Genomic DNA, 21,443 nt, shown 5'->3' with positions numbered 1-21,443 from the left:
GTTCTACAAAAGTTAAGGGTTCTTGTCCATATGCAACCAGTCCCATTAATTCTGTTTCCCACTATTTTTTTTTACTCCAGACAGCATACCAAGCTAACTTGACTAATCTCCATTTCCCAATCATTTCTTTTGCTTTTCTGCCTTTGTACCTACATTCATGTTAATTCCTTCACCAGAAAGATCACTTTGTCACATCCCGTTGAGATCTTAATGATCTTAAAGACATAGCTGTCATGACCAGTCACTCTAAGCCTTCCTGGGTTCCTCTAGAGAAGGGTGAGTTAAAAATGAGTCCTCAGTGAATCCCCATGGAGTATCTACCACACTTGGTTTTGTTTGTTTGTTTGTTTTTTTTTTTTGAGAGAGAGAGAGAAAGCAGGTATGAGGGTGGAAGGGGGGGAGAGGCAGAAGAAGAGAGAGGGAGAGAGAGAATCTTGAGCAGGCTCCATGCCCAGCACAGAGCCCAACGTGGGGCTGTATCTTATGACCCTGAGATCATGACCTGAGCTGAAATCAAGGGTTGGAAATTTAACAAATGGAGCCACCCAGGCACCCCACATACTTGGTTTGTATTTGAGTACGTGGTTTTATCTAACTCATACATTATAAACTATAAAATCACATTACAAAAATTGTGTTTTTCTTAGATGTTTTCTCATCCATTCTGTGGCACCTAACCTTGAAATAATTGCTTAAAAAACATGGAAACCTGAAGACAGGAAGAAATATAACTTGGCAAAGTAGGAGGGATAGACTGTTTTGAAACTGTGAGGATAAGTTGCATCAGGTCTTGAATTTGGGGAAGTGATGAGCATGGATGGAATGGGAGGTCTGGATGGAAGAACACGAGGAACATAAATCTTTCAGGGCAGGTTGGTATCAAGTGTTAAAGGACTTTGACTTGATGATTTATGTATTATTTCTTGTGGTTCTGTATGAAATACTATAGCACTTGCGAAAGTTGGTTTGTAAGTTAAAGGGAAAGTATTTATCATTTTGAAATTCTTGATATTTACTAAATATGGTCGATGAACACCACATTGATGGTTAGAAATTCATTAGTATCCTTACCCCAAGTCTAAATCTCCACCTTTAGGGCGATCCTTCTAAAATGTAAAATTTATCATGTCACTTCCTACTAAAATTATTTGAACCCTTCTCAGTATCTGGAGGATATACTCCTTAGAAAGGCAGAGGAGGCCCTGGGTGATCTGACCCCCAGACTACCTCTCTAGTCTCATCTTTAGCCCTCCTCCTGATATATTTCCTATCTTAGGATTTTGACATTCCCTAGAATTTCTTGCATTTGGTCCTGCTGTTTCTTCTTCCTGCAATGTCCTCTATCTCTTCTTCATTTGGAGGAATGCAACTTACTTTGCATGGTACCTCAAAAATCACCTCCCCTCTGAAAACTCTTTAACACCCATCATACCCACAGAATTAATCACTCTCTTGTGTGGCGGTATAGACTTTGTGTTTGTACCTCTAGCGTAGCATATGTTATTTGCCGAGCTCTCTCACTCCCTTGCTTGTTTGCTCTATCTATATATCTATGTATCTATTATCCATCCACCTCAACTTTCCTGATTCACAAATTTTTATTTTCTAAGGAATCAAGACAATACTTGGCCCATGATAATCAATAAATAAATTAGGTTAAATAAGCAGTCTTTGTCTTTCTTCAATATTCTGACAGAGTATTAGTTCTACTGAATCTTGAGACATATGCCCTTCTGTCTTGATATCAGTGAGTTGTTTATATGTCTGTCTCTTCTAACAGGTCACAAGCTCTTTTCCTTCTGCTTTTCCCCCTGGCATATAGCACACTGCTATACACTGAGTAGATGCTCAAAACATAATTCTTTAATTGAATTGCTTTGCAAGAAAAACCCAGAAATTTGAATTATTTCCCTTTCTGAATATCTTGAATAAATAACCAGCAAACGTAGGCCTCAATTTCTTCTATTTCTAAGTTGGGAATAAGTCCTTTTTCAACTGATACTTATTGTGTAGTAGAAGATGCTAACTATTTATATGTAACATTAAAACATTTTCCATTCTGTGACCTCCTAGAGCGTTTCTATATATTTTTGGAGGGTTGGGATATCCAAAAAATTTTTTCAAAACAAAAACTTTTTAGTTCAATTTTGTCTATTCACGTTCTACAATGCATTTATCACCAAATCAAACAATATGACATTTAGGACTAAAGAGGGTAGAAATTGCTTTAGAGTTTATGAAATCTGGTGAATTCATAACTCTTGATTTTATATATCAATTTAATTGACAAGGAAATCTTTTCTTCTGTTTTACTGCAGAATTAGGGATTGACCCAAGAAAAGCACTATGTGACTCAACTAATATTCAAAGGAGAAAATGAGGGCAAAAAGATAGGTGTACCCACACCTTGAAAGAGTTATAGAGAGAAGAATAGGGAGGGAGGCAGCAGTTTCTTCATATTAGCTACCATGGAAGATGTAATAATGATTCCTGTTACAATGCTAGAAAAAAACAGTGATCCCTATTACAGTGCTGGCAGCCTTATTGTTGATCGCTCTCACTTCTCCTGGTGTCTCCCACCCTTTTTCTAGGAGACAGAGTGCACAGAAAGGAGAACAACTCTCAGAAATTTCCATTGAGCACATTCAAGCAATGAGAATGTATCAGACTTGACCAGAGTATAATGCACATATGTTTATGATGACAATTCCAATATGTATTAGATATAAAACCTCAGCTTCTGATGTGGAAACCAGCCAGAAAGGTGTGACTTGTACACATCATGTTCTATGCATTCCAGTCATTCAGTTGAACTTTTCAGTGTCAAAGTCCTGAGATGGTTACTGAAATGCATGTGTATATTTTAACAGAAAGAGAGAGGGAGGTAAGAGGGTACAATAATTGGGTTCAGCATATGCATGGGAATGTAATCAAAATAAATAATATCCAGCATGCAATACTCAAGTATAGGCCCAGCAGGGTAGCTCAATCAGTGTGTAATGGAGATAATATTTTTTGAAGAGGGTGTCAATATTCATCATTTGACCTTCAGAGTGAGAGGGGTTTTTATTCGTTCGCTTTGCTTTTTTGTTCTTGTTGTTTTGGTTTGTTTGTTGGGTTTTGTGTGGGAATTTGCAGCAGAACAATACACTTGAAAACTGGTCTTTGTGGAGAGATAAAGGGACTCTCTACATTCTTTCATTAGATCCCATTAACATTGAGAGTTAGGCTTGCAGGTATGGTTTCTTGCCCCTTCCGCATTGAGGCTTTCTCCTGGGAAGGAGAATATGGTACAAGGTAAGGCCATCTACACCTGACACCCTAGAGAATTGTGAGGAAGAGAGTAAAAGGCAGAAGCCAGTGGCCAGATGAACTTGCCTTGGACCCCGCATCTCAGGCTGGCATTTTGCACTGTGTGCAGTAGGCACATTCAGGGGTGTGTGGGAACCCAAGGCACATGTTCACCCAGAATCACCTTGGAGAGGAGCAAGGGGTGGGGGGGGAAGTGTTTATCCAAAAGAAGTAATTTAATCTGGAAAAGATTGACCTCCGCCATGATAATTAGCAAGTATAAATTTTCTTATCCCATTAGGGTGGTCTAAAGAGGAAGTTTGATTAGTTGGCAAAGAGAAACAGGCTATATTTTATTGTGCATTTGAGCGTGGACATTTGAGATCTCTGTTACAATTATTTTCAACAGTGACTGTTTCCTCTTCATTTCTTATGTGTTTTTGATTACACTTCTTTTACTTGAATCTAGTTTCTTTGTAGTGACCTCACCTCACTTCCTTCCCCTTGGTATTCCACAGTTGACTCCTTACTTGTCCCTTTCTCTTCTCTTTCTAAATAATTTTCTCCAGCAAAATCTATCAACTTTTTTCAGTGTATTTTTGTCACAGATCCTCTAAACAAATATGCCTTTTAGTTTTCAGAAGTTCTCATCAAAGCTGTAGAGATTTGTGTGAGATATTTGGGTGCCATCCAAAAAGAGATTCAGAAGGACGAAAGAAAAGAATCTTGTGCCTCAGCTTTAATTCTAGAAGGAAGGAACATCTGAGGATGCAATGGGAAAAGTTCTAATTATTGCATTATATATGTCTTAATACTCTTGGTTATTTAATTTGCCTTTTCAATACCTTGACTAAAGATTTACATTTATTTCATCACATTTATTACATTTATCATTATGTTACCTTACATTTATTTATATTTATCTCTCACCTCAATTTTATTTCACAATTTTCTGGTTTTCTACCTTTCAATTTCTACTACCAAATACATGCAACTGCTACTCAATCTCTCTTGAAATTTGTCCTTTCCTCTCTAGGGATTTTATTTTTCTGCAGTAAGCCTGGCTCTTTGGACTCAGTTTTAAGGACATACACAACTAAATCTTGTTTTGTCTTTGTCAACTATGCCTTCCAATTGCATACAAGGCCAACTTTTAAGTTTTATCTTGTTGGTAATGATAAGGACCATGACCTACAGGCTCTTCTTTAGTACTCCCCCAGCACCGTGGGAGAGTTGAGGAAGTAACACAATGCTCAGAACAGGGGCTTGGTTTAAAATCTGCAACATACCATGCCTCGTGGATTTTTTAGGTGCGAAGAAGTACTCTGAAGGAAGGATCTCTAATAATGTTGTAGTTTGAAGAAATTTAAGTAAGTGTAAAGATACAAAGTTCTCCTCTTGGGTGGTCTCTTAGCATTTCAGACACTGAAGTCAATTCTGAAGAGAAATTTATGGAAAGGCAGAGAGAGATAAATAGAAAAAGAAAGACTGTCTACACTGTGTACAGATGTAGGCTAGGGCATTGTATTAAATCACAAGTACTTTGAACTTTGCTTACTCTTTTTGATATGGTGATATGAATCTACTATGTACCCTGAAGTATACTGATAATTAAAGAGTGAGAAAAATCAGATAGTAGAAAAGAACACACAACTTCTTCATGTTGCTTCTGTGAGTTGAAAAAATAACTTGGAGCTTTTGGTCTTTCTACAAGAAAGCTTCTAATGTTTCTCTTTTAGAAATTAGTCAGATGCAAAAGTCAATGCTTTGCTGTCCAGTTAACCAGACTTGTTTAAAAAAAAAAAAAGAAAGAGAAAAAGAAAAAAAAAAAAGAAACTGTTTTCCAGGCAAAGAGCAGAGGACGTGGGAATAACATCCTCCATTCAGCTCCATCCCCTCAAAAGCTCATTTGTAGGACCGGGTAAACACACACCTTCCGTATTCTATTTTTGAAATTACATTGAGGAATATACAGACTGTTATCTGTCAAAAAAAAAAAAACAACTTTTGAAACTTTAATTGATATAAAATGTTCCAAAATGCATGAACAGAGTAATTATTTTAAAAGTATATAAAAGCATTCATAATTTGTATGCATTTGCTCTCAAATTTTATAATTATCAGTACATTTCAACTTCTCTGTATGAAGAGAGAACTGTCTCATATTAGTTTTGCACATACTTCATACCTTTTTAATAGTTCTGAAGTTTACTCGTGTATTCGTTTCTTTTACTTTAAAAGCTATAATGATTAATCCTGATCCTCTGCCAGAATATAAACTTAAAAATGGTTCCATTAAAAGAAATAACCAAAATTCATGTTTTTGAGTAATCTGTGCCTAGAAAAAAATGTTCATTCATGCATTTAATGGCAAATTGTAAGCTATGTTGTTCTTTCTGATAATTTCCCTTTTTTCACTTATCAAAGTACATTGAGTGGTTGACATGTGAAAGATGCTAGGAAGAACACAAAGAAAATAGAATGTTCTCTGGGCTCTCAAAAAGCTGAAAATCCAAGAAAGAAGGAGGAAAATGTACATTAATTATAACAAAGTGATTTGTTTGAGAAGAGAAGACACTCTCTCCCTCAGTAACCTCAGGAAGGCTTTTGTGCAGGGAGTGGCATATGAGTGGGGCCTTAAGGAATGGCAGAAGTTGAGAACATGTAGGGAAGTCATTTTAGGCACTGGCAACAATGAACAGAAAGCAAGGGTGAAACTGTGGGATGCTTGTCCTGCCTGGGTCGAATGTAAGTGTTTATGGGGCAACAATGAAAAATAAGACAGGAAAAAGTGAGCTAGTTCCAGAGTATGGAGAGCTTTGAATGCAAGATAAAAGAATTTGGATTTTCTCTGCAGACAATGGAGAAGCACTGAGGAGTCTAAAGAGGGCGGAGACATGTTCTGATTTTCCTTTTGATGTTATTGACCTAAATCACAGAGTGGAAAGATGAGGCATAGAGAGAGTACTGGAGTTGGAAGCTATTGAGAGATGATAGACAAATCATGAAGTTTGGCCAAGGGCCGTGGAACTGAAGGGAAAGCTGGTGATGAGTGTGAGGTACTTATTGAGGAAATAGCAGCAGTACCAATAGTTATAATAGTCAACATTTACTCAGAAGGTAGTAGGGCTTAGGTTCTTTTCTAGGCACTTTTTTGGGGGGTGTTATCTCATTTAATCTTCACCTTTTGTGAAGGTACTATTGGCATTCTCTTTTTATAGAAGAAGAAACAGGCGTACAGAGAGGTGAAATCATTTGCCCAGGTTCACACAGTTCAGTAACAGAGAGGTAGGACTTAGGAATGTGAAAATCTCAGCACTGCAACAATGCTCTGGTACTCTTAGTCTATACTATAGACTTAGAACCAATTGGAACTGGACAGTTAGAGGGAACAGTTTTGAACCTAGGTTTCTGCAGGGGTCAGATCATTTATGAAAACAAGAAAGTCAGGTGAAGGACTAGATTTAGTGAAGGTAAGATGATAGGTTCCAGTTTCCACTCAATTTTGTATCACATTTACAAACAGATTAAAGTGCCAATGATTATTATCCAGTACAGCAACAGATTGAGAGCAGGCTAATGTCTACAAGAAGTAGTTTTAGAAAAATGTTATGAATTAATGTCAATTATCTAATGTTAAGACTCACTGATTCTTTGATCAAAGCAATTTGTCCTGCCTTGAATGAATCATTAATGTTGATGAGTGTTTGAAACTATGTTTGAATTTTTACAAATGTTTCTGAATTTTGCCAGTTTTATAGCCAATACTCTGAGTTGATGGAAAGGTTTAAACTAACAAAAGCTTGTTTTCACACTGAAGTTGGAGATAGAACTCCAATTCACCAATTTATAATTGTTCTTCTCTCGATAAGTATTTGATTCCTCCCGGAGTCCCTGGTGCCTTGCACAGTCCCTAGTATACACTAAGCATCCAATAAATGTTCCTTGAATTATAATAATAGGAATATTCAATCTTCAACATATTTAATTTATATTATACTTGATACTTGAGATATTTTAAAATAGCACTTTAAATGTCAGTTTGAATTGAAGAGTTCTGGAATCAAAGAATCCTTTTGGAGATTTTCTCCTCTGAAGTGGTTTGATTTTTAGAGCTAAGTATAAAGCAAATTTCTGATATTTTATTCTCCTGGAAAGGCTGAACAAGTTATAATGGCTATGGGGAAAATGAATTTTCTTAGGGAGTTATGTGTTTTTATATTTTCCTGAAGCCAAAGGCTATTGAAATGGGAACACGCTTAATAAATAAGTAAAATATAATGTAAAATTTAGACCAGAGACACCAAAAGAAAGCTAGGTTCCACGGCTACAGAGTTTTTAGTTATTTGGTTGAATTCCAAAATAAAATTATTTATTCAACTATGAATGAATTCTGTTAGGGGATGTCTAACCTTACGCTGCTGCGTAGAATCACAATTAGACTAATATGTGTACTCACAGCATTTGAGAAACTGCCTCTTTATTTTCTGTCCTCCTTCCCCCTCCCCAACCAGCCCCCATTCCTGGGCATCCTTCTACCACCATGCCTTAAAGCTTACTTTCTTTTGATAATAGATGGGGAATCTTCCCCTGGGTCTTCCTAGCCCTTGAAGCTTGGATCTAAAACTAAAGCCCACAACATAAGTAGAAAAATGTAAAGGCACACTAGCCTGATTTATTTTGCATATAATATAATTTTTCTGGTTTGACCAAGATTTATACTATATCATGAGTTCCTTTGTCCCTGTATGTATAATCAATAAAGTGATGTCTTGGTTTAAATTTAAATTACCCAGCATGTGGTCTGACTATGTCAGTTTTGGGGACTACAGTTGGGTGATGGAGATCCTGATCTGGTTCTAACACAGGATCTGTGTGTGACCCTGAACAAATTGTTTAGTCTCTAGTCTACTATTTACCTTTTTGAGTTAACTAGATAATTAGACTACCCTTTGTTTCATAAAGGGAAAATGATGTATTAAGAAAATTAAATAATTGGGTACAATCCAATGAATGAAGTTGATGCTCCAACTTTGGGCATGCTGATAACTTCCAGAGCTCTCTCCAGGGCAAACAGTGCCTTCACCAACGCCCAGATGCATGCATCCCGGCATGTGCAGATGATGAGCCCCACTTCCTCCTGTCATCCGCCATTCCCTCATCCAGCATATTGCCGTGATAGCCATTGTTAGTCTCCATCCAATGGCCATCTGAAGATGGCAGGAAGATATTCACACATGCAAGCTCCTCCCTAGTATGTCCTTGTTCCCTTTAGGAGACACTGTTCCCCTCTGTCTTCCATTACTCGCAGTTCAGTGAATCTCATCTTAAAATCTCTCATGAATACATGCTTATGTATTCCCATAAATTCTTTTGCTCTCTCCCTTTATTACCTAAGAAAAATTCCAGAGCACTTTTCCATTTCACTTGCAAGAAACAAAGTTCCAGTCTTGTCTAAGAAGTATGAGTAAAAATAATCATGCTCCTCTCTAAGGAAATTTAAGGTTGCATTCAATTCATTGAGAAACAGTGGCATCCATCTCTAAGGTCCTCAAGATTGTTGGTTCTATCCAGAATTTCTTCAATTTCATGGTTTTAAAACACAAAACCTATTTATCTGTTAACGCAAGCAGTCAAGATATACATAGAATGCTATAATTTTTAGTTTCCCTGTATGCAGTTATAGCATGGCAAAAAATGTGTGCTATAAATGTAACATCTATACAGGTCAAGACAGCAGAGAGAAGGAAATAAATGACTTTGGGGGACGATTCAGGGATGTGGGTGTGGAGATCAGGAAAGTCATTACAATGAAAGGGATGCTTGAGCTGGACTTTGTAGTTTGAATAAAAAAGTTTTTAGTTGGCTAAGTCAAAGAAAGACATTCCAAGCATCAGGCAAGACTCAGAGATAGGGCACCACTTGTGCATTTTGAGGAACAGGAAGTTGTTTAGCATTGGCAAAGTATGAATTGTTTGAGGGTTCTGAGGCAAGGGTCAGATTTAAGACAGAGGGAGAATGGGAGGGAGAGAGAGAGGGGGGGAGAGAGAAAAAGAGAGAGAGAGATCACCGTGTGTCTTGGTGTTTTTTTGACAAGCTTTGTACCATAAAACACTGTACACTAACTGAACATAGCTTAAACCATCTCTTTCTAAAAATGAAAGCATGCCAGATTTGGGGAAGTATTCTCCAAGTGTTCCCGAGGCCCTCACCATCGTGCTGTTCTGGGTAGAATGGTACAGAGCTCCTGGTTCGAGAAGGAGCTGCAGCAGCAGGGACAAGATGAGAGAAAGTAAGAGACAATTTGGAAAGTGAAGCCACTTGTCTTTGGGGCTGCACCATGTGGCCCATGCTGCTGCCAATGTGGACAATAAAGTCTCATGCCCATGCCAGAAAGCCCCTCATCTCCTTGAGAATGCGAAGGCAGGGCAGGAAGAAGAGGAGGTAGAAGGTGTTGGAGTAGAGCATGCCTCTCTGCAGGCAGGATAAAGGGGGCACAGACCCGGGAACAGCCACCGAAGTGGCTGCTGAGAGATTCCACAGAAAGTAGGCAGTGGTCCGGGATTAATTAAGACTCCACTAGTCAACTTTGTAACATTCAGAAAAAGTCCCTTTTAAGTGATAAAAAGTTACGGGAGTTCTATTTTCTGTCTGAAGTATTGTTTTTTCGAGAAATTAGACCCCCACTGCCATATAATATAAATAATAACATAAACCTATCCCCAACACATACTAACATCTGTTGGATTAGGTAGTTTCATCAAAGGCATAATGTGAGATATGAATTTTAATCATTTAATTTACTGAAACAAACCAAGAGTGGTAACAGTTGAAGTGTCATAGTTAAGTTTTCTGTCCAGGTGGGTTTTTACACTTTTCTTGTACTACTCACATGAAATACGAGATGGCTTTGGCATTACCTCAATTCTTCTGACCAGGACCCATTTCCCTGGGCATCTGTCTCCTACTTGCCACATAAACCTCAGTCTCATCGGTTTTCTTCTCATTCCTAAGTACTCATTGTTTACTAGAGACCAGCAGTATTTTTTTCCTTCCTTTCAAATCTTTTTTGTTGTTGTTCAGAACATTATTTTGTAATGATATTCTTTTTTAGATTATTAGGCAACTTTAAAAAGTTTCTGCATAAATTATTAAAATAAAATGAGTCGCGTTTTGATTTCCTCGTCCCTTCCCATAAGCAAGAGAGAGGTAATTTTTGGTTTATCTTTCCTGTCTAGGCTCCCACCTCTCACCACCAATGGTCTGTCAGGATTCCACTGCATAGGGCTAGCCAAGACTCCAAATGCATAAACGCGTGCTCATATTTGTTCTTCTAAAGTGAACCACCACTTTCCGAAATATCTACCAACACATTCCCTAAAGGAAGAGAGCACCCTATAGCCAGTTACACTTTCTTAGTTTCGGGTTTTATCAGAGCCTCTTCGGATCCTTCACAGGGACTCTAGGTGTCTTTGTGGTTGCGGTGCCGGCTGTCAGAAACACAGCCAGGTTCTCCACAACTGTCCTAAACACAGTACATTCTTATAATATGACAGAGTCCCTATGAGTCATCATTTCCACATTTGTGAGGTAGTTGATTTTTCCTGGTATCACTGGGGGAATCTGTATTATTGACTGTCATGCCCAAAAGGGAAACCGAGGCAAGGAAGTTTGCCAGCTTTCCCAGGACAGATAAAGCTTCCAGGCCAAATCCGTCCTGGGAACCCTATGCACACTGTAGCGCCATAGTTAAAAATTGGAAAATGTGTTTTACTTTATAAAAAGCATGACAAAGAGCAGCCCAGATAGAATATTGTCTTGGAGAGAACTCTGACTTGTCAATAAGGAATTGCAGAGACAGGATGGCCATTAAAGAGCATCCAAGTCCACCCCCACCTTCTTTGATGGGGGCTGAAGTTCAGGAAATTTCACTTGTTTAAGCCGAAGGGCAATCAAGTGTGAGCTGAGCCCAGAGCCCAGGTTACTTGATTCCGTCTATTAATGCTCCTCCTACCACATCCTTCTTAATTTTAAGATGCATTTCTACAATAAAGCAAACATTCATTAATCACAGCCCTCGAACCCCGCGCTGCAGTTTGTCGTCCTGCCTTCTCTCGGTTTTCTGGCTTGGGCTCTGCGAGGAAGGGACCGACAGTCATCAGCCTTGGCCCCGGTACCTTTCGGCACCTCACCTCACCGTCAATTTACCTGCAAAGCTGTGGAGAGCATCTTCGTTCTCCAGGACGCCTCTCTGTTTGGTCGCCTGCAGCTCACTTTTGGATTTCCACACCAGCTTTACCATCCTGATCATCTCGGGCAAGTCCCAGGGCAGCGGCCCCTGCTGGCACCCCGGCCGGCCGCCCGCGGAGGAGGGCAGCACACCTTCTGGGGCCGTCCACCTCCTGCCTAGCTCCGCCGAGTGGAAGTAGCGCTCTAGCACAGGCATTCTGCCCCGGGGCCCCGCCGGGGAGCTGGGGCTGCTGCTGCCGGGGCCGCCGCGGCCGCCGCCGCTACCAGCGGGGACAGTCTCCCCAGGCAGGGGAAGGCGAAGCCCTGGGAAGTCTCCTCCGGCTCCGGAAAGGCAAGCCTCCTCCAGCCTGGCACAGCCTCCCTGTCGCTCCGTCCCTCGCAAAGGCTGCCGGCGCGGCGACTCGCTTGGCCAGGTCTCTCGCCGGTGAGAAGTGTTCCCGGGCGCCTTCCTTGGAGATGGGGCGCGCTCTCCCCCTGCTCTCTCGGGCACTGGCTGCTCCTCGGCGCTTAATTAATCCCAGGCTGCCGCTGGGACGGCGGCAGGGGGTACAGCCATCGAGGCTTTAGTGTTTGCCTCTCCTCCTCGATTCATGTGCTCCCAATTCTCCTTTGGTGCTTGTCAAAGTTTGTCAAGTGGCTTGTTCAGCCGCTAAGGTCTTCAGGCAAAGAAGCGGGGCTCCCCTTTGCCAGCCTCTCACGGGGGTCCTCCAGAGGCCGCTTATCTGAAGGTGTCAGGTGAAGAGTCACCCCTGTGGTGCAGGAAGCCTAGAAACTCCCCCCCCGCCCCCCCCCCCCCAGCTCCGGGCCGCGCGAGTCCCAAGGAGCTCTTGGAAAACGGGAAGCTGCGCACCGGCAGAACCAATTTGCAGCTGCTGCTCTCTGGAAGGTCTGGCCGGGGGCCACCTTGCCTGTCCACTAGGTCTGCCCTGGGATGGGGTTACGCAGAAGGCTCCGGGATGGAGCCTCAGCACCACGGGTCACACACTCCCCTCCTGCACCCCCTCTCCCTCTGCTGTCATTCGGTTCTCAGCAAACCTAACTGGGTTTTGGCCTATTAGTCAAATCCCTTTGTAACCTCAGCTGCCCTTCAGCTGGAAGGGAAGTAACTTTGAATCACATTCCAAAGCTGACTCTGACAGAAGTGACTTAGGGAAGCATCAAGATCCTCATGTGAACGTGCAGTGGGGGCGTATAGTCCGGACACGTAATTTGGGATTGCTAGAAACCCATTCAAAGGAAAACAACGATAATTTTAAATGCTCTTCATGGGGGGGGGGGGGGCGCACACATGGCAGTGAAAAGAAAGGGGAGACTGTTGCCGATCCACTTTCCAGACCCAGAGCGCTCTGGACTTCGTATGTGGGCCACTAACTGCTGTGCCCCCGCCTGTGCGCGGTTCAGTTGAGGACAATCATGCGCCACGCTGTTCGGCCCCACGGCTCCGAGGTGGAGACACCAACCCTGGAAGTCAGAACCCATTCAACAAAAGGGGGTGCCCCCTGTAGCTTGCGTGAAAAGCCCCAGACATAAATGAAAGTGGGGTGGTATTGTGTTTGGCACCTTTGTCAGCAAATTGGGTTTGTAGGAACAATTTGAACTTGAACATTCATGTGGATAGCTCCTGTTTTCTTGGAGGCCATCGCAACAAGCCCAACTTTTTCTCCTCTTCACATCTCTGCGTTGCAAAGTGCTTTATTTTGCTTGGCATTTTGTTTTGCTGAGGTACAATCTGTTGTTCCTGCTCTACATTTCTTGCCGGGCAGGTTTATCACACAATCATTTGATGTTTCTTTAGGGGAGAGGAGACTTTGGGGAAAGGAAAAAGACCATTGTAGGGTATGTTTTATTTTCAACGCCCTCACCTCGTTTTTTTACAGTTTGACATCAGTGAAGGCTACTGTTATTTTGTCGTTATCATTATTCCTCTAAGCCTGTGGTTAATAAGTTTAGTTTTCCACCCTAAGTTAAGTGCCTTTTCTTTTTCTGGATGGAAAAACACACTGGTAAACCAACTCTCTTTCCCAATAGGTAAAGAGTCATCACCATCCTTTGAGAGCATAAAACCACAATAAAAGACATTGAAGACACTATTCTTTGTGAATTTCATTACTGAAATATTGATCAGACAACTCTTCTTGTAACAACCAGGTATTCACTCAACCCAATTAGGGAATAATCAGTGATCCACTTATGAGAAAGATGTGCCTTTTTTTTTTTTAACTTCCCTCGTTGTTAAGGGATGAAGGGATTTAAGCATCAGTGTGCTACTTCCACCACTTCTGACAGCCCTTCCAATTCTTATCTGACACTTCTATCAGACTGCGGCATTAAGACTCTCTAGATTTGAAATGATTTTATTTAATAAGCACATGTAGGCTGTTGCACTCTATTAGCATATTTCCTGGATAATGTCTTAAACTCACTCCTCAGTCACAAACTTCCTTGACATAACAACTAAAGAGTTTCCTAAGTGTTCAACTATTTTTATTTTTGTTCAGCTATTTTGCAATAGTACTTAGCATCAGGATATCCTGACCCTTGGAACAAAGGGGTTAAGAACAAAGAAAACAAATATATGATATAATATGTCACACACGCTAATGTATTAAGAATACAACTCTTCATGGAACATTTCCTTAAGAATGACATTTTAAAAAATCCAAGCATATAAATTTCCACTGTATTCTCTGTATTGTTTTGCATATTTCCTTGTAAAAATATCTTAGAGAAGTTACAAAATGTTGGATCATTGAAGATGAATACATCCTAATAGAGATGAGTTAGAGCCAAGCAAACACCATCTCAAATTTTTCATTTCCAAGAAGGAATCTACTTTGAAGGTTTAAAAATTGAAAAGGTTGCAGAATTCTTAAAAAAAATTCTCCTTAATATGGGATTATCTTCATCCCATGGTAGAAGTGCAAAAATACCACAAGAAAGGTCATTCTCATGGTATTTCTGTCTCACATAGAAACAGGAAGTCCAGGAAATCTTGCGGGAAAGCTTGGCTCAGGAGATTTTTGGCTCAACTGCAGGCTCAAGAGATTGGGATAAACTGACAAGATGCTAGTACTTGGGACTAAAATTATTATGCCACACAATTCTCTAACAAGTGGTTTTGTTACATTTCATAGCTAGTATAGGCTGTGATCTTTTTTGTCCTTCAGAGAATTACTTTGGAAAAGCATGCCTATAAAGCTGTGATTTTAACCTTCCTCAGTGAGTACTATTCACCTTGAGGTATACCTGTAGCCAGAAGTTTGGATCACTGGGGATGGGGAAAAGGGGCTGGTGAGAAGGTTCTATATCCAGCGGAGCCATGGAGCAAAGAGGTCTCATCGATGTGACTTGCAAGGATTCTTACACATCTTAATACCTGTAATTAATGGGCTACTGATAGAACATTTTAAACTTTCAAAATAACCTTATTTTTAATTTCAGGCATTGTGAGCCAACCTAACTTTCCATTAAAAGGAAAACAGGGTAGGTTTTTTTTTGTGCATGTAAAAGAAATGTAATGAGAACTAACCAAGTCAAAGACAGCTTGTTCCAATGGTTCCTAATTCTACCAAAAATACTTTGCTATGTGTTTGCAGCTATAACGGAAAGAATTTATAACCACAATACTAAAGTTCATGGCCAAGAACAAAGATTCCAAGACATAATGATTTAGAACCTGGATTATTTTGAAGAATTTCTAGTGTTCTGGGGGCTATGTAAAAATCTTGTAGACTTGTGGGTGTTCTAGTCATTAAGCAGATACATCTTTATTATATGTGATTTTAAAAAAGAAGTATTAACAATATTAAATATTTCTAAGCATTTTAAGAAACATTTTTTAAAAGATTTATTTATTTATTTGAAAGAGAGAGAACATGTGTGTGCAAGTGGGGGGAGGGGCAGAGGCAGAGACTCTTCAAGCAGATTCCCTGCCATGACCTGAGCTGAAACTGAGAATCAGATGCTTAACCAAGTAAGCCATCCAGGTGCCCCAAGAAATGTATTTTTTAATGGAAACTTGGAAATATATACTTATTTTGATTTTTTTTGTAATTTTGAATTTATTAACAGATTCTCACAAGACTTCATTTTAATGGAAATCTCACTTAGATATTTTGGCAATACTATATATACTTATGGAACCCCATTCTGCCTCTGTCTTTAAAGAAAAATTTCAAATTATTGAGGGAGTTTATTAATTTGTCCAGACCTTTCCTCTCCATCAGTTCAAATACAGATGTGTAAACACTCACACATACACACACACACACGCACACACACACACAAACACACACATGAGTACCCTGGTTTCACAAATGCAATTCAAATGAAATTCAAAATGGGCAAGGAAGGAAAAACAGGTCTTTCAACTTTGTCTAATGTAGTTTAAGTAGAAGAAGCTCGAACAATTTACAGTGTCCTTCAAAAGAAATAGAAATGTAATAACTTTGGCCTTAACTAATCTCAAGGAATGATGACAGCAAATAGGGAAAGGGACTTGGTCTGCAGACCGACCACATAAGGCCACACACATCTCCCCTGTCACATGGAAAGGGAGGAGAGTGGACAGGGCAAGATGAAGAAAGATGAGGTAGGAAAAATAGATTCATAGTTTGATTTCACAACAGGTGTTTAAACTATGACCAAGTCTTCTCTAATTCACTTTGCAGATATGTATTACTAATGAGAGCAAGAGCAGACGGGAGAACCTCTTATATAACCCTTTTCGGGCACCGGGGACCTGCCTGGCCTCCCCACCCTAGGTTCCGGTTTTCACTGTGAGTTACCCCTTTTTCCATTTCTTTGCTTTACTCATTTAAAGAGAAAAAACCAGGGTTTACCTGGCATGAGATCTCTCTCCTGGCTCTCAGACATCTTAACTAATGCTAAGTTTACTGTATCTGACAGTTAACCCATATCAAACGAGTCTGGTAACACAGGGATTGAGAACAAGATGGCAAGAAGACTTGATTGTCTCTACTTTGCTCCTCCTCCCTGCTGTTGAAAACCCATACATAAAAAAAGACATCATTTTGTGGTAAAAACAACAACAACAAACCCTCAAAACAAACGATTCCCCCATCCCTTGCTATTCTCCCCATTACTGAACATCTGATACTTTGCTGTGTGACAATGGTATCCTCTGGCTGAAGGCTTTCTAGGATTTCAGAACTTATTTCCAATTGGGGAAGATTCTAAGTGGAGTAATTTCATAATTTCATATTGTGATGTGTCAACTTCTGAATAAATAGCTACAGCAATGAAATCACCAAAGCAGCCCTCTAAGACTACTTAGGGTGACAAAAAGTATGTTTTGATCTCAACTCACCACCGAGCTTTGCCTCAAACTTAGCGACTTCTCCATAAATGGGTATGGTGTGAGTAACCACCTTACCCATCACACTGGGATCTTGTAAAAATAGAATTAGATTAACCTGTGAGGTAATTTAAAACCATAATGCACTATAACTTTTTAAATGATTATTTTTAAGCTATAAGAAATTAAATTGACAAGTTACCTGAACTCAGCTTTAGGCTATGTTTTCCTGGGATCTATTAGATAGCTGAAAAGTCACCTACCCAACCCTTGAAGTAGGTCCTACTTTGGAAATTCATGTTCCCCAAGAGAATGCAGGAGCAGAGGAAATCAAAGGCAGGCGTCTTGAGGTACTGGACAGTGGCCCAATGGGAGAGGTAGTGAGAGATTTAACGTATAAAGGTGGGGTAAAGAAGACAAAATGATTGAAGTGTGAATGAGAACAGATAGATAAAGAACAAAATATGTGCTAAAAAAATAAAAGGTCTCAACAGAATAAATGTTCATTGTAACTGTCTTTTGGAGGTGTGCAAACAGCCCATAAATCACACCTAGGGTCTCAGCCTGCATGATCTGCACCGTCATTATTATTTACTATTCTGGTTAATACCGTATAGGTTCCCTTGCTTGGGAATTTCAATTTCAGCACACAGTGACTAATGGTACATTTGATGTTCACAAGCTATACAGCTCTGTGTCATATGCTGTGGTTGTGAACATGTGTGTCCAGGCCTTCCACTGGCCTCATCTTCCTAGACTAATTTATGTGGGCCTCAAATTTTTCACTTGGGGGTCTGTATGCCTCAAGCATTTTTATAATTTGTTTTTTAAAGATTTTGCTTATTTATTTGAGAGAGAGAGAGAGAGACCATGAGTGAGGGGGAGAGGAGCACAGGGAGGAGGAGAAGCAGACTCCCCACTCCCAGCAGGTAGCCCAAAGAGGAGCTTGATCCCAGGACCCTGAGATCATGACCTGAGCCGAAAGCAGATGCTTAACTAACTGAGCCACCCAGGCAACCCTATATATATATTTTAAAGATTTTATATATTTATTTGAGAGAGAGAGAGAGCAAGCAGGGGGGAGGGAGAGAGAAACTCAAGCAGACTCTGCTGAGTGTGGAGCCCAATGCTGGACTTGATCCCATGACCCTGAGATCATGACCTGGGCTGAAACCAAGAGTGGGATGTTCAACCAACTGCGCCACCCAGGTGCCCCACATTGTAATAACTTTGATTGCTCCTTGCTGATCTCTGTTTAATTGATGTGTTTTTAAAAGAAGTGGAGTGTGTAAAACAAAATATAATATTTAAAAATTAGCCTAAGCAAAGTCTGAAATACATTTTTTTTTTTTTTTTTTTGCCAGTGGGAATACAAATTTTGGAAACTCTCAAGAGTTAGGTCAAGCGGAGTAGACCTCAAGGAGGTTGGAGGGCAGATGATCTAGACATCCTTCAAAGAAATGCTGAGGAATGCCTGAATGAGTTTTTCCCCCTCTTTAACAGTAGTAGTAATAATAATAATAATAATAATAATACCTCAACCACTAATAAGATATAGAGAGATTATTAATACAGCATAAAAGGAAAGTGAGAGGATGATAAAAAACAAAATCTTCTAACAGGACCTCTTTGTTCCCTTGGCCTTCATTTATGCTTATGTTTATGGAGTTCAAAGTCAATTCAGGAGAAGGAAATTTCAACTGCTACATGTGTAGGGAGTATAATCTTACTGCCTCTTCAAAATATTCTTTTTTTTTCTCTATCACTTATTACCTCCTGGTGATTATGAATTAATCTATGAAAATATCTATGCCTGAAGATATCTCTCAGGTGCTATCCCAGGGCAATGGTTCTTAAATTGCTAGTGTGCATACAAATGACCTGGAGATCCTATTAAGTGCAGAGTCTGATTGGGCAGATCTGGGTGGGGAGCTGAGACTCTGCATTTCTATCAAGTTCCCTGTTTTTGCAAGGTTGCTGTTGGTGGGCCATACTCTCAGTCCCAAGGCTAGAGGGCTACTATGTAGCAGATACTTTCTGCCTCTTCCATATTAGTTATTTATGAAAGAACATGCAGCTAGAGTCCTAATTCTTACAGATACACATATTGGGACTCTTGAAACAATCAATACTGGCTCAGGTCAAACACTCTCAATTAGAAATAAACAACCGGAACTACAGTGTAAGAGCAGGACTGTGTTCGGCGACATTCATGACATTGAACAACTACTTGGCTTTTCAATTTTGTTTCATTCATTCATTACTTTTCCCGCATGAATTAATTGTAAAAATACGATTGAAAGTACACTATAAGCCACTGTGATGAATAATACATATGATGGAGTCTTTTTTTTTTTTTTAAGATTTTATTTATTTATTTGAGAGAGAGACAGCCAGCGAGAGAGGGAACACAAGCAGGGGGAGTGGGAGAGGAAGAAGCAGGCTCCCAGTGGAGGAGCCTGATGTGGGGCTCGATCCCAGAACTCCGGGATCACGCCCTGAGCCGAAGGCAGACGCTTAACGACTGAGCCACCCAGGCGCCCCTCATATGATGGCATCTTAACTTCAAACCAAATAGCTATTTTTGAAAATCTTTTCTCACCAAATGTGAAGCAAAATCTGCTTAGGCCAATTTTGCCATTCCTCCTTCTTTCCAGTACTTTTTGTGCTCCTATTGCTATGTTCAGAACAATCAGAACACAGGCAAGACTCTGAGTCTTTGATCTCCATCATTAGGGATACTCTCACCAAGACTTCTCCTTCATTTGATTTATTAGAGGTCTATGTAAAGTGGTCTTTGGATGAAGCCTGGCAATCCTTCCCAATGTGATATTCCAGGCACGAGTGAATGGTAGCCAGATGATTCCACTAAGCAAAGATGGAAAAAAAGAAAGTAGGCATTCATGGCATTACAACCAGCAGCCAGTGGTGCTGCTGACTCGGAGAAACAGACGGCAATGTCACAGCCACAGCAAAACACAAAACACAAGAGATAAATAAGATAAACTCTGCAACAGGCTGCACTCTTTATCAGGTATCGCTCAGAATCTATGCAGCTCCAGGCATAGTATTTGTGGGAAAGTGATGCCAGAAGCAAGAAGCATGTGAAATCAACTGGAAGATGAGGGTAATCAAGAGCATAGGCTAGAACACCACCACTTTTACGTAATTAAAAATTTGTACGGTTAACTAAGAATGCGTAGAATAAATGAAAGCATCTGCTGGTAATTGGAAACACAGTTTGGTGTATTTTTTTTCCCCATTGTCTTTCCCGGTTCTTTCTAAGGCTAAGTCCTTTGCTATGATTACGAACACCTATATTTCCTGTTGTTCCCCGGGGGGAACTAAAAAACAGGGAAGAGAAAAGCTGGAAGATACTAGATTAAAAGTAATATATATGATGGTTATTCTTTCGGATAATTTTGGACCCCTTTTTCCTCTGTGATGGAAGGAGAATCAAGATAAGGTGAGGCCACTTAATAGATAGCATGTAGACAATAGAGAACGCATTGTCCGTATAGAACAGTACAGGCATTCTCACCAGCCCCCTCCCCTTTTGATATGTAGTGTTGCTGGAAGAATAATAGTAGCACCATCATCAAGGAAAGAACGCCTAGCACACTAGAATATTTGAAACATTGATGCATGTATAAGCTCTTCATCATGAAAAGATTCTTTAAGAATTTCTTTTTGTGAACTTTCTTTTCCAGCCCACGTTCAAAGCTAACTAAATTTTCCTTCTTCTATTTCATAAATTATCTAAAATGATTGCATATTCTTCTGCCTACATCATATGGTTCCTAACTGGTACCACCCTACTTTCTTACCTGAACCTCTGAGTCCTCCTACTCTCTGTTCTCCATAACCACCTTGCTGGGTCCATTCTGCAGCCTGATAATGAGACTTCTTGTATTTTTTGTTCTCTGATCCATCTCTGCTTTGATGTTAATGTTTTGTTGCCTATTTAAGTGTAAGGTAAAATACACCTACTTTTGACTTCCATATGTTCACATACCTTGCTACTCTTACATCTGTGTATCTTGATTAGAGTATAAGGGGGTAACTCCAGAGTCACCTTTTAATAATGCCTTTTTAATAATGCTGTTATCATTTTCTATTCTGCTTTCAAACTTTGAGGAATCAATTGATTTGAGCTATTATTAAAATGTGTTTTTCATTTTTTAAAAATATGAACCATTTATTTGAGCAAATCTTTTGCAGGAAATAAACCAATGTGCTTCTATATTTTTTGTCTTTTTTTGAATTAAATGAACCCCAAAAATGTGTTTTTCAAATCTCTCATTAAATATTAAAAAAAAAGCTCCAGTGAAGTCTTATTTATCTTTAATGGTTGTGGCATTGTGAATTGGACGTACTTTATGACCATGTCATTTTCAAATATGTAACAAGTGAAAAATGATGAAAATATTAATATTAACCCAGCACAAAGAGAATTATTACTTATAAATATAGTCTAAATCCCTCTGTTGGGCATATAATGCTTTCAAAAATAGGTTCCCACTCACCTAGTTCTGTAAACTCACTGAGCTTACATTTGACACCCAATATTTCTATGAAAATGATA

General features: G+C 39.8%; 1 protein-coding gene across 3 annotated transcripts in view; it reads right to left on the bottom strand.

Annotated features, from left to right (window-relative positions):
* Positions 1 to 21,443, bottom strand: part of PDE7B (phosphodiesterase 7B) — a 319,969-nt gene that overhangs the window by 135,750 nt on the left and 162,776 nt on the right. Inside the window, exon 1 of one of the 3 annotated variants that reach the window (XM_045814718.2) lies at positions 11,500 to 12,052. The exons of the other annotated variants lie outside the window; for them this stretch is intronic. Coding sequence (XP_045670674.1) covers positions 11,500 to 11,737 — 238 coding nt within the window. The 5' untranslated portion in view covers positions 11,738 to 12,052. Of the gene's footprint in view, positions 1 to 11,499; positions 12,053 to 21,443 lie in introns of those variants that run through there. 3 annotated transcript variants of the gene reach the window in all.

Source organism: Ursus americanus, chromosome 11 (assembly GCF_024610735.1).
Source record: "Ursus americanus isolate L20-20 chromosome 11, mUrsAme1.1.p, whole genome shotgun sequence".
Lineage (NCBI taxonomy): Eukaryota > Metazoa > Chordata > Mammalia > Carnivora > Ursidae > Ursus > Ursus americanus.
This window is presented reverse-complemented; position numbering and strand designations above follow the sequence as displayed.